The 12850-nt window shown below is 41.0% G+C and overlaps 1 protein-coding gene across 1 annotated transcript in view; it reads left to right on the top strand.

Moving 5' to 3' along the window:
• Positions 1-12850, top strand: part of LOC128142330 (dynein axonemal heavy chain 5-like) — a 167695-nt gene that overhangs the window by 127184 nt on the left and 27661 nt on the right. The window contains exons 69-71 of the mRNA XM_052788315.1: positions 2091-2358; positions 7097-7218; positions 8454-8801. Of these exons, the coding sequence (XP_052644275.1) occupies positions 2091-2358; positions 7097-7218; positions 8454-8801 (738 nt within the window). The remainder of the gene's footprint in view (positions 1-2090; positions 2359-7096; positions 7219-8453; positions 8802-12850) is intronic.

The raw sequence follows: 12850 nt of genomic DNA, 5'->3' as shown, positions 1-12850 counted from the left end.
GTAACCTTGTTTATAAACCAAGCAAGCTCTATCTTAAAACTAGTTGGATTTCTGCCCCCTTTACTTTCACTTGAAGATGGAGTGAAAATTTAACTTTCTGAATTCAAATGAAGTTCATTATGCCTAGCACTTTGACTTCATTAAAACCAGGTATTTTTATTATTGTAGAGATGCTTCTTTCAGGGAATGATGCACAGAACCTTCAACAGAACTATCAGGGCCACTGTAGTAACTAAAATGATAGTATTTTCATCTGGATAGCGATGTGTTAAGATGACACAGATCTATTGGTATGACTCACTATTGAGAGAAACATTCTGTACGCAGACATTTTGACAGAGTTCTTTCAGAAGGAGTAAAATGAGGACAATCCATAGTGAAAAATATTTTTTCCTTGTCTTGATGTTTCCATAACCTTTAATGATTGTACATTTGAGAGGTAACATTGCTGAGAAAAGCAAATTTTAAGCAGATGCTTTGTTATGGAATAATGTACCAGTTGAATATTTATGCACTCTGCAGGGGTAGTCATAGTCTTTGACTTATGGAAGTGCTAGCTGTACTCAGATACATCTTAGAAAGGGTAAAGTTTTTGCTCCTCCAGCACATAGCCAACCAACTTCACAGGCTATTTAGCTTTGCTTCTTTTAGCTGCAATTTCAGATTTTACTGACCTGAGAGCAGGATTTAACTGCTTTCTTATCTTTGGCATTCTCTTCTTCTTAAATCTTTTGCCAGGATGTGGAGGATCATATACAGCAGCTGTATTTATACTGTTCAGTAAAATCGGGTCAGGGGCTGTTCTCTGACCCTAAAGCCAAATGACCCAGCACAGCTTGTGTCCATATGCTTAACCCTTTTCTCCTGCAAAAGTAGGGCAGCCTCATCCATGCTGTCTAGGACTGGATGACTTCCTTCTTTTTTGTTTCACAGTGAGAGAGTCCCAGTAGCAGGAAAACTTAAGATTAACCTTTGTAGCTCTCAGCCAGCTGAAAATAGGCCCAGATTTATAAGTCTTTATGCAGCTCATCGCTCACAGCATGGGGGATACTCAGCTGTAGGTCTTGAACAGGAAACTGTCCATGAAACCAAGTCTTTTCATCAGTTCCCTTGCCCTCAACACATATATAGAATAATATGCTCAGCTGGGTTTGATAATTCTGGTTTTCCCTGGTAGGAGTCAGGCAGCCAACCTGAGCCAGGGGACTACTTACTTAACAAGAACAAGGGAAGTAAGAAGAGTAAACAAGAGGGGGTCTGCCTGCACATTACTTACAGTCCTGTATGGTCCTGATAGCAACCGTGTCAGCTTGTCTTTTTCAGATCCCCTTGTGAGAGCTTGTATCATCTTCTGTTTTTCTGAACAACTGGCTTTCTTCTCCCATGGCCTCTGAAGGAAAGACTCCATAAATTTCCAGAATTCTTGTGTTTGCATTTATGATCTTTGTCTCTTCTGAATCCAGAAAACTAACAGCTAGAAAACTAGCTAGAGCTAGCTGATCACCAAAGTCTGAATCAGGGGCTCTGGAGCTGCCAATTAACAGTACAGGATGTTTGCTAAGGAATGAGTTAATGTGAACCAATCTTTCCTGTCCCGCCTGCTTCCTCAACAGTTCTCTGTTAGATGAAATAAATATGTTCAGACAGTAAAAGACACCAAAAATATTGGCTTTACTCTGTGCATTACTTATTATGTGGAGCCTTAATGTCTGTCCATCTCAAGATAGTCCACATCATAGGAAAAAGAATAGTCAGGCAGCTATGCTGCTCTGTATGCCCTGCTTTATTTGGGAAAGTGGGGAAGAGGAAAGGAAAATGTTTTAATTGTCTTATCCCATTGACTTTGTTAGACCTGCAAAAAAAGGTTATGTCCAGTGGGTTTAGTTTTCTTCCAGCAGGTGGAAGATAAGACCACCTTGGAGGGTTTTGCTTTTTTTGTTTACTCTGTTTTAATATAATCAGTCTCCATTGATATTAGCGGTTTTCTTTGTGGCACAGTGTAACTACACATGGACCTACAGAAGCAATACATCATGTGTATAATCATTCTAAAGAACTATATATAAAAGAAACTTTTTTTTTCCTTCCAGAATATTCCCTGTCGTGCCATTTCAATGGGTCAGGGCCAGGAAGTGCATGCAAGGCGCCTATTAAATCAGTGCATGCAAGATGGAGGATGGCTTCTTCTACAGAACTGCCACCTTGGCTTGGAGTTTCTCAGTGAATTAATGGACACCATTGCAACAACAGAATCTATGAGTGAAAGTTTCAGGACCTGGATCACTACAGAGGTTCACCCAGAGTTTCCTATTAATCTTTTACAGTCTTCTATCAAATTTACTAATGAACCCCCTCAAGGTAGGAAGCCATGCTTTTTTTGAGTTTTGGGTCTTGCTTTTTTCCTCTGCTCTGTATCACTATACTCTGTGCAGTGTTTTAGGTTTTATTCTTTGTTGTTTCATTAATTAGATACAGCACTGTGTAAGTCAGTCTTGCGATGTGTAAAGCATGACTCTTTTGGGGAGAAAATGGATATCATTTGGTTTTGTAACAGAAGTTGACAGTGATTTTGTTGTTTGTGTAGAACCTGTGGAGAATGCCAGGTCAGTGGTCCTTTCTTAAACTTAGTACACTCCATCACTCTTCTCTTTCTGTCCTGTTGAGCCCACCCAAGGATGCAGAGGGGTACAGATCCTGTGCTCTACCGGACAAAGAAAAGAAAGGATTCTTCTGAACACCCAACCTCAACCTCCCAAGCTGCTGTGTGTAGCTGTGGCTGTTGCTTCTTGTTATGTCATCTGGGACTGCTGACAGGAGACTGACCCTAGCATCTTTGTAATTGTCCTTCAAGTATTTGTGAGCTGCTACTGAATCACCCCTTAGCCTCTGTCACAGGCAAGACAGTTAATAACAACCCATAGTGGATCTGAATACTGGGTTTCACTTGAGAACGGATGAGATTAGGGTTTTTATGCTACTTGCTTATTTTACACACTCACTCACTCATGCTCCCAGCCTCCTGTACTGCATTCATTTCATCTTGACTTCCCTTCCTATTGGAGAGATCACTGCTGATCCGGGAAGGTCAGGCAAAAATTCATGTTGGTTTCATGCTGTGCAGCTACTTGCAGCTACCAGTCTTGGACATTACTGGCTTAGGTCCCTGGGCATCCCCTGGCATTTGCCTCCATGCATGTCCCCTACCTCCTGGATCTTTCCCCACTTCCAGGATGTTTCCTTAAGCTAGGATGTTCATCTTGCTTTCTGGGCCGCTAAGCCCCCGGTTTTCCTAAGTAGTCTATGTGCAGAAGTACAATGCGTGATCAGCGTCCTAATTGACAGTTCTGATTCATGTTTCTGTATTAATTGGAGGATTCAGGACATTTCACTTTTTGCAGCCTGTACTATGCACAGATAGCAAGTAGCAGATTTGTCCTTGAGAGTTCAAAATTTCAGTTTTGGACAGCCACCATCCCTCATACGTGCACACAATTATTTGCCACCTTTCAGTATTCACAATTTAAGCTGGTTTTTGTACACCACAGCCTTGTCTTCAACAGACTAAACAAACTCAGCCTTCTTGTCCTGTCTTTGTAGGTCATGCACTCTCAGGATCTGACCACCTTTATTGCCCCATCCAGTTTCTCCACACTTCCCTTGTGTGCCAAATGTGGACAATAAATCTGAGGGGAAGCCTGATCAGTGCTAAGTGGAAAGTGATAAGAACTTCCTTCAATCTGCTGGCTGTGCTTCTTCTGAGCTAGCCCTCTATCTGGATTGCCTTATTTGCAGGAAGAGTGCAATTTTGGCTTATAGTCAACCTGGCATCTGCGATAACCCTGAGATGCTTACCAGTAGATCTCAGCTAGCAGATCTCAGCTTGTACAGATGCATGGGGTTATTGTGCTGCAGGTGCAGAACTTTGCACTTCTCCTTGTTGACCTTCAAGCAGGTTCTGTTGGCCAAGTCTTCATCTCTCTCAAGATCCCTCTGGACTGATGCTCTGCCATTTAGTGTGTCAGCCATGCTCTCTAATTTAGTATTGTCTGCAAATTTGTTAAAGTTGCCTTTTGTCTCCTTATCCAAGCCACTGATGAAGATATTGAACAATATCTGTCCTTGGTGTACTTTCCTTTTTTTTCTGGCTTCTAGGGTATCTTAAGCCATTGATTATTAACTATTCTTTGAGCCTAGTAACCAACCTGCTAGCCTTCTACAATAAGATGATTGGTTTAGTGGACAAGGAGAGAGCATAGGGTGTTGTTTATCTTGACTTGAAGAAGGCTTTTGACACAGCCCTCCAATACATCCTTATAGACATACTGATGAAGTACGCGTTACAGAAGTGGACAGTGAGGTGGATTGAAAACTGTGTGAACTCCCAGGCTCAAAGGGTTGTGGTCAGCTGCACAAATCCAGCTGGAGAGCAGTCATCAGTGATGTACCCCAGGGATCAATATTGGAGTCAGCAGTGGTTAAAATTTTCACTAATGACCTGGATGCTGGGACACCCTCAGCAAGTTTACAGTTGATACAAAGTGGAAAGAACAGGCTGATACACCAGAAGGTTGTGTTGTTGTTCCATGAGAGTTTCACATGCTGGAGAAATGGTCTGACAGGAATCTGCTTAACTTCAACGTAGGGAAATGCCAAGTACTCCCCCTGGGGAGAAAGAACCTCATGCACCCATACATGATGGGGCTGACCAGCTGTAAAGCAGCTTTGCAGAAAAGGACTTGGGGGTCCTGATGGAAATCAAGTGGAACACGAGCCAGCAATATGCCCTTGGAGCAAAGATGGCCTGCAACACCCTCAGCTGCATTAGGAAGATCATTTCCAGCAGGCTGAGGGATGTGATTCTTCTCTACTCAGCCATGGTGAGAGCACATTTGGAATGGTGTGTCCAGGTCTGACCTCTCCAGTGCAAGAAAGACATGGACAGAACGAGTCCAGTGAGAGGCCACAAAGATGCTGAAGGGATGGAGAACATGACATATGAGGAGAGGCCGAGAGAGCTATGATTGTTTAATCTTGAGGAGAGAAGAGGTATCATACCACTGTAATGGGAGTGAAAACAGCAAGACTTTTCTCAGTGGTGCCAAGTGACAGAAAGAGAGGTGATGGACACAAACGGAAATCCAGGAAATTCTACTTCAACATCAGAAAAAACTTAACCCACTGTGAGGGTGGTCAAATACTGGAACAGCTTGTTCAGTGAGTTTGTAGACTCCATCCTTAAAACCCACATGGACAAGGCACTGAGCAATCAGCTCTAGTTGACCCTGCTTTGAGAAGGGGTGTTGCACAAGGTGACCTCCACAGGTCTCTTCCAACCTCAACTATTTGGTGTTATTCTGTGTGATATGAAAACATCCAGCTTTTCTAAGTAGTCCCTAACCTGTTGCTCTCCTGCTGTTGAATGTCTCTCTCTTACCCAAACTATGCTGCTACCTGCAGACATCCTTTATATGTTTATAGAAGCAAATTACTACCCTGCCTTATATCTACTCATTATGAATGATGAGGGAAGGTTACTTTGTATTTTGGACTACGGGAGAAAGAAATCCTCAAGCCTGACACTTATTTTGTCTCTTAACTCCCTCATCTTTAACTAACTGTGTAATGCATTAACTTGCCCTTCATTTATATATATGTGTTGCCACTGATTTCAGTTAATGAAGTCAGTAGGAGCTGAGAATTTTTATCCAAGGTTGTATTTAATGCCTCAGTCATTTAAACCTCTTATTTGAGTACTCATCTTCCTTTGAATATTAGTAAGATGTGTACAAAATGTCTGATGTTTGTGAAAGACATGCTGTTTCAGTGTATATACGCCACTCTCAAGAGCAGTTAGTCAGTCTGCTGGTAAAAATTTCTTACTTCTTTCTCTTCTTCACCCCCCTTTTTAATTCAGTCCTCAGCATCTTTTTATTGTACTGTCACCCCTCCTTATCATTCAAATGATAACACCCTATAGCTCCAAGAGGCTATTTTAAAAGTCAGGTAATAGCCAATTTACAACTTGCATTTAGTAATAGAAATATGCCCGGTGTAACAATTTAAGTCAGAATGAAATTTAAACAGCTTTAGTTTTCTGATTCTGTCCTGTCACATCGGTAGCACGATGTGATAAGGCACTTTTATTTGATTACTTTGTCTTGATTTTGGGACTCTCTTATGATGCCCTTATAATATTTTCAAAAGCTATTTGTTTGAATATTGTTCTACAGGATCTTTGTGAAGCAGGAAAGAAGCAAAAGCTCTTTTATTGTGTCATAGGAAGTATGATGACTTGGACAATCTATTCACTGCACTCGAAATCTGTCTTTTTAGACTTGTGTTAAGCTGATTAGGTGGAAGATATCATAACAGGGACCTGGCGTCAGTAATTCATGCTCAGTGTTGTCTGCCAAAGGCAGACTATGCTTCAGTAGCGCTGCTTGAAAGCATCTGGGAGTAGTGGGGCTTACATATTCCATGGAAGCTGAGATTGTATCAGTATCATCTGCCTAAAGCTGTTCCTGGGATATGAAATGTCAGCACTCAAACAAACCTCCCCAAGTATTAGTATTTCCACTGTGAATTTAGGTTCTCATCTCATCAGCTTGGTGCCTGTATGCCAGTCTGAGAAGCTGCATACAGAATTTTGAGATTGTTGTAGGAATGAAATCTAAATAAAATTGTCTTCAGTAGAACTAAAATCTCATTTCATATGTAAATATCGAAACACAAACTCTGGGATATTTAGTGCTATATTTCATATGACGTTAGGTGTCTTTTTGATTGTCATATAGTTGCTGAATAGTTATGTTTATATTTCAGTTGTTATTGGTAACATTTAGAATATGATCACTTAATTGGAATTCCTTCCAGACTTCTGAATTTAATTTCATGTGTCATCTACCTGAAACAAAATGTAATTGAAATTTGCCTGCTATGACCAGCTGAACAGATAATTGATTCAAAGAGATTATTTGAAGCTATAAATAAGATGCTACTGCAAACTGGAATAGAGAATTCTGCTTAACGGAAGTTGTACTTATGGGTTCCATACGTTTTTTTGCTCATATATTACATTTTTATACTTATTTTCTAGGTGTGAAAGCTGGCTTAAAACGAACATACTCAGCTGTTACTCAGGATCATCTAGAAGTGAGCAACATGCCACAGTGGAAACCATTGCTATATGCTGTAGCATTTCTTCACACAACTGTTCAGGTTTAAAAATATATTTTTTTTCTTCTGTCTTAAAGCCATGTTTCATTATGAATGCACCATGTTATTAAATGGAAAGCATGTTTAAATGGAAATCCCATGTTGGTAAATTAATACAAATAAGAAAGAAAACAACACACCTCTATTACTGCAACTGTCTTAGAGCTTTTAACTCTGCTCATGTTGATCTTGTATCTCCAGCAGGGATGGTATTTCAGAGGAAAGAAGGACAGCCAACCAATGATCAATTAGTGTACTCTTCTGTTAAAGTCTTTGGGCATGGCTGTGTGATCTGTCTTTCAACTAACTGGTTTTTTACTAATATTTTAAATCATAAAAGCACATTAAAGAAATTTACAGCTTGCGTTGGAAAACCATGGTCTTAAAACTGCTGCTTTCACAATGAGAAGGGCTAAGAGGGTGAATATAAATCCTTCCTGCACTGAAACCTGTAGGAGGAAATGAAGGTGGAAGATGATTTTGGGTCTTGCCTTTCAGGAGTTCCATTAAAGAAAGTGCTTTATGGATTAACCACAACTTTTGATCATTCTATTGATAGATTTTGCAGTATCCTCGGTTTATATTTGGTGCCTAGTTAATTTAACTCTGTGGCATCCATGCACTGATACACTGTGGTCCAATGGAAGCCTGTGGTATGCTTGTCTTGTGCCCATCGCTTCTTTCTTCGTGGAAATTAAGAATGTTTAAATACCAGATATTGCCCTAACAACTGCATACTGCCAGCTGCATCTGTAAATGATTCACTAAGCAGCAGCTTTTGCTACTTGCATCTGCACCATGCAGAGGTATCAGTGGTACGAATATACTTAGTCCATAAGAGGACCACAGACAATGATCATGGCTGATGAGTTTGGACATCCTTTCCTAAAACAGTAGCTTCATTTTTGAAATTCAGAAACTATACTTCTAGACTCACAGATTCGCTGCACTTAAAAAAGAGGATTTTTTCTTTGTGAAAATGTTAATATTCCTGTTCTTTGTTCGTATCTCTCTACTGATGATGATAAATGAAGATATATTTAACTACTGGATAATTAACCAAGCATTTGGCCTTGCATGTGTTAAGAGAAGAATAATTTTTTTTAAAAAGTTGGTGAAATACAGCCCCATCTGGACTACTGCATTCTTAGAATATTTTGTGTATTCTTCTGCACTTCATGTTTTCTTCACAGTTACAATCAATCAGCCTTTTACCTTTAACTCTATCTATTTTACAGGAAAGACGAAAGTTTGGTCCACTGGGCTGGAATATTCCTTACGAATTTAATCAGGCAGACTTTGCAGCCAGCGTGCAATTTGTTCAGAATCATTTGGATGATATGGACATTAAACGTGGAGTGAACTGGAGCTGTGTTCGCTATATGCTTGGAGAAGTACAGTATGGTGGCCGTGTAACTGATGACCTTGACAAAGCACTGCTGAATACATATGCAAGAGTATGGTTTGGAGAGCATATGTTTAGTGAAAATTTTTGTTTCTACAAAGATTATGTTATTCCAAAAGGGAAAACAGTTGAAGACTATCTCCAGTACATAGAGCAATTGCCAGTGATTGATACACCCGAGGTAAAATGTTTCAATATATTAAAGGGAGTTTTTGTCAGATAAATAATTTAATCAGGTATATTTTCCAGAGCCATGAATGTATAGGTCAAGATTAGCAGGCAGACCATTATAGTGGGTAGATATGCTGACCAGGAAGAGGTAGATGAGGCCTTCTTCAAACAATTGGAAGAAGTCTCACATTCACAGGCCCTAGTCCTCATGGAGGGCTTTAATGACCCTAATTATCTGCTGGAAGTGTGACACAGCAGGGTTCAAGCAGTCTAGGAGATTTCTTCAGTGCATTAATGACAATTTCCTGGCACAGGTAACTGAGGACCCAACAAAGAAATGAGCTTGGCTGGACCTGATACTTATGAGCGAGAACTGGTCAGGGATGTGAAATCCGAAGGCAGCCTTGACTGAAGTGACCAGTGGTGGAGTTCAGGATCCTAAGAGGAGGAAGCAGGGCAAAAAGCAGGACCACAGCCCTGGATTTCAAAAGAGCAGACTTCAACCTCTTCAGAGGTTTCTTCCAGGCTTGGAAGAATCCCATGGAATATGTCCCTGGAGAGCAGAGGGGTCCAGAAGAACTGCTTTACGTTCAGGCATCACCTCCTCCAAGCTCAAGAAAGATCCATCCTAAAAAGTAGGAAATCAAAGTCAGCAGGAGGCCTGAATGGATGAACAAGAAGTTTCTAACTGAATTCAGACATAAAAAGGAAGTGTACAAGAGGTGGAAGCAGGGGCAGGTGACCCAGCAAGAGTATAGAGCTACTTTCCAATCTTGCAGGGATAGGGTTAGGAAAGCCAAGGCCGAAGTGGAGCTGAATCTGTCAAGGAATGTGAAGGGCAACAAGAAAGGATTTTACTAGTATGTAAACAGCAAAAAGATGACTAGGGAAAATGTGGGTCCATTGTTGAATGGGGCAGGAGAAGTACCGAGAAATTATATGGAAAAAGCTCAATGCCTTCTTTGCCTTAGTCTTTACCAGTAAAACTGGCCTCCAGGAATCCCAGGCCCCCTAGACAAAAAGTCTATAACAAGGAACTTACCCCTGGTGGAAGAGGACCAGGTTAGGGAGCGTTTAAACAAGCTGAACATATGTATGTTCATGGTACCTGATGGGTTGCACCCATGAGTGCTGAGGGAGCTGGCTGATGTCATTGTCAGGTCACTCCCGATTACTTTTAAATGGTCATTGGAAGAGGTTCCTGAAGAATGGAAGATAGCAAATATCACTTCAGTCTTCAAGAAGGGAGGAAGAAAGATCTGGGGAACTACAGGCTGGTCAGCCTCACCTCAGTCCCTGGGAAGGTGCTGGAGAAAATCCTCTTGCAAAGCATTTCCAAACATGTGAAGGACAAGCAGGTGATTGAGAGTAGCCAGCATGGATTTGTGAAGGCCAAATCATGCTTAACCAACTTGTTTGCCTTCTACAGTAAGGTGACCAGCTTGGTGGATGAGGGGAGAGAAGTGGATGTTTTTTACCTCAACTTTAGTAAGGCCTTTGACACTACCTCCCATAACATCTTCATAGACAAGCTGACAAAGTATGGGTTAGGTAAGTGTGCTGTGAGGTGGTTTGAAAACTGGCTAAATAACCAGCCCAAAGTCCAGCTGGAGACAGGTCACTGGTGCTGTATGCCAGGGGTCAATACTGGGGCCAACACTGTTTAACATCTTTGTTAATGACCTGGATGATGGGGCAGAGTGCACCTTCAACACGTTCACAGGAGATACAAAACTGGAAGGAGTGGCTGATAGACCAGATGGTTGTGCTGCTATCCAGAGAGATCTGGACAGACTGGAGAACTGGGCAGAGTGGAATCTCATGAAGTTCAACAAGGGGAAATGCAAATTCCTGCATTGGTTGTCCTGGAGGACAGCTAGCTGACCATGAACCACCCTCATGGCAAAGAGGCCAACAGCATCCTAGGCTGCATTAGGAAGAGGGAGGTGATCCTTCCTCTCTACAGAGCACTGGTGAGACCACATCCGAAGTACTGAGTCCAGTTCTGGACTCCCCAGTACAAGAAAGATATGGACTGACTGGAGCGAGTCCAGAGCAGGGCAATGAAGATGATTAAGGGACTGGCGCATCTGTTATACGAGGAAAGGCTGAGAGAGCTGGGATTCTTTAGCCTGGAGGAGGCTCAGGCAGGATCTTATCAATGTGTACAAATACCTGTTGGGAGGGTGTAAAGATGGAGCCAGAGTCTTTTCGATGGTACTCAGTGAAAGGACAAGAGGCAATGGGCATAAACAACAGGAAATTCCATCTGACAAGAAGAAAATACTTTTTTACAGTGAAGGTGGTCAAGCACTGGAAGAGGTTGCCCAGAGAGGTTGTGGAGTCTCGATCTTTGTAGATATTAAAATCCCAACTGGACACTGTGCTGGACAGCCTGCTCTAGCTGACCATGCTTGAGCAGGCGGTTTGGATTAGATGACCCTCAGAGATCCCTTCCAAATGAAACTATTTTGTGATTTTGCAATTCTATATGGGATTGAGCAGACATGCAAATGGAGAAATAATGGAAGTAAAAAAGCCATATGGTCTCATTTTGCGAGTTATAATTGGAAGATTATTCCATTTTGACAACAGGAAGATCTGGATGTTGCCATGAATTAATGGGGTAGGGTGCAGGGTAGTTCTTGGTTGCAACCACTTTTACATGACCCAGTGTGCGTATCCTGCAGTGGTCACATTAATTGGAGGTCTGCAACTTTCTGCTCCCTCTAGTACAGGCACACATGATGAAGCTAGTTAAAATCACAACAAGTGAATGCTCTGGATTTCTGTCTCATTGCTATAAAGTTGATAAATGCCTTTGGAGGTAAGTTCTATTAAAATTAAATAGATAGGACTGAACAGAAAAAAATGGTTTTCTGTTACTGATAATGTGCTGGCTAAGAGGGCAAGAAGATTCCAAGGTCATAAAATAAACTTGAAAAATTTTGAATATCTGAAGGTAGTAAAAGCAGAATGCAATGGTATTTGTGCTGGCAACGATACACCTTTTCCAAGTGAGGGTAAATGCAGCCATGATAATGCACGAGCAGGATCCATTTGAGCCCAACTCATGAAGTAGTTCCTATCTGTGTATGAACCTTGACTCTATCAGATTTCAGCTGCCACTTTCATGGATCTGCTTTTCTAAGCACTTGGGAACCTATCTCACAATGCTGCAATGCATTTTTAAAGTATTTTGATGCCTGTAAAAAATCTGTATGTATGGTTTGATGTAGGGGAATTTTACCTTTTACTTCTATGTAAATAGGATCAAGTCCAGGAATGCAAACATCTTTTTATCCTTCACATTATCACAGGTTAGGAAGAAAGCTACGACTTTCTTCTGTCATTCCAAAATCTGTCAAAATTGCTCATGGAAACTTTTAGCCTTTTAAGCTCCCAGTCTTCTTTGTTCCATGAAGGATATTGTGCTAGTCAAAACAGTGTATCTTTGTTTCCTCCCCTTTCCATTTTTGGTTAAGAAAGACAGACTGAGTAAGTCTAATTGCTGTAGCCTTGCTCTTTTGATGAAATTTCAACCTCTGGTCAGAATAAACACTGACTTCTGAAGAGGGCTATTGAACTCGGCAATCCCTTTGAAAATGACTTTGATTTCAGAAGGATATAGAGCTTTAGCAATTGGTTTTGAGGGTATATCAGGCTAAAAAAACCTGAAAGACAGAATCCAACATCCCCTTTTTAATCAAAATTCCCAGAGATTTTGGATTAAAGAGAATGAGAAATTTGACTCCTTGATTAATTTACAGGACAACCAGGACAGTGGGCCACCCATTGCTTTACTACTGTCATTCCTTTGTTCTTATTCCTTCATACATGGAAAAATCTGCTAAAGCAAAACCAAACAAACCAACCTTTATTGTGCAGGAGCAAAAGCAGGAGAGAGTTTGTCTTCAAATGTGTATTTCATTCCATGATAAATAAAGTGCATTGATATTTTCACTTTTTACAGCTCTAAATATTCAGGATGAATAAACTGCTATGTGTAAAATGTGTTAAATCCCACTTGGAACCTTATTCCATGCTAGTTATAGTCAC

This window comes from Harpia harpyja, chromosome 5, assembly GCF_026419915.1.
Source record: "Harpia harpyja isolate bHarHar1 chromosome 5, bHarHar1 primary haplotype, whole genome shotgun sequence".
In the NCBI taxonomy this organism is placed as follows: Eukaryota; Metazoa; Chordata; class Aves; order Accipitriformes; family Accipitridae; genus Harpia; species Harpia harpyja.
The sequence above is the reverse complement of the archived record's forward strand: the minus strand, read 5'-3'. Positions and strand labels throughout refer to the sequence as shown.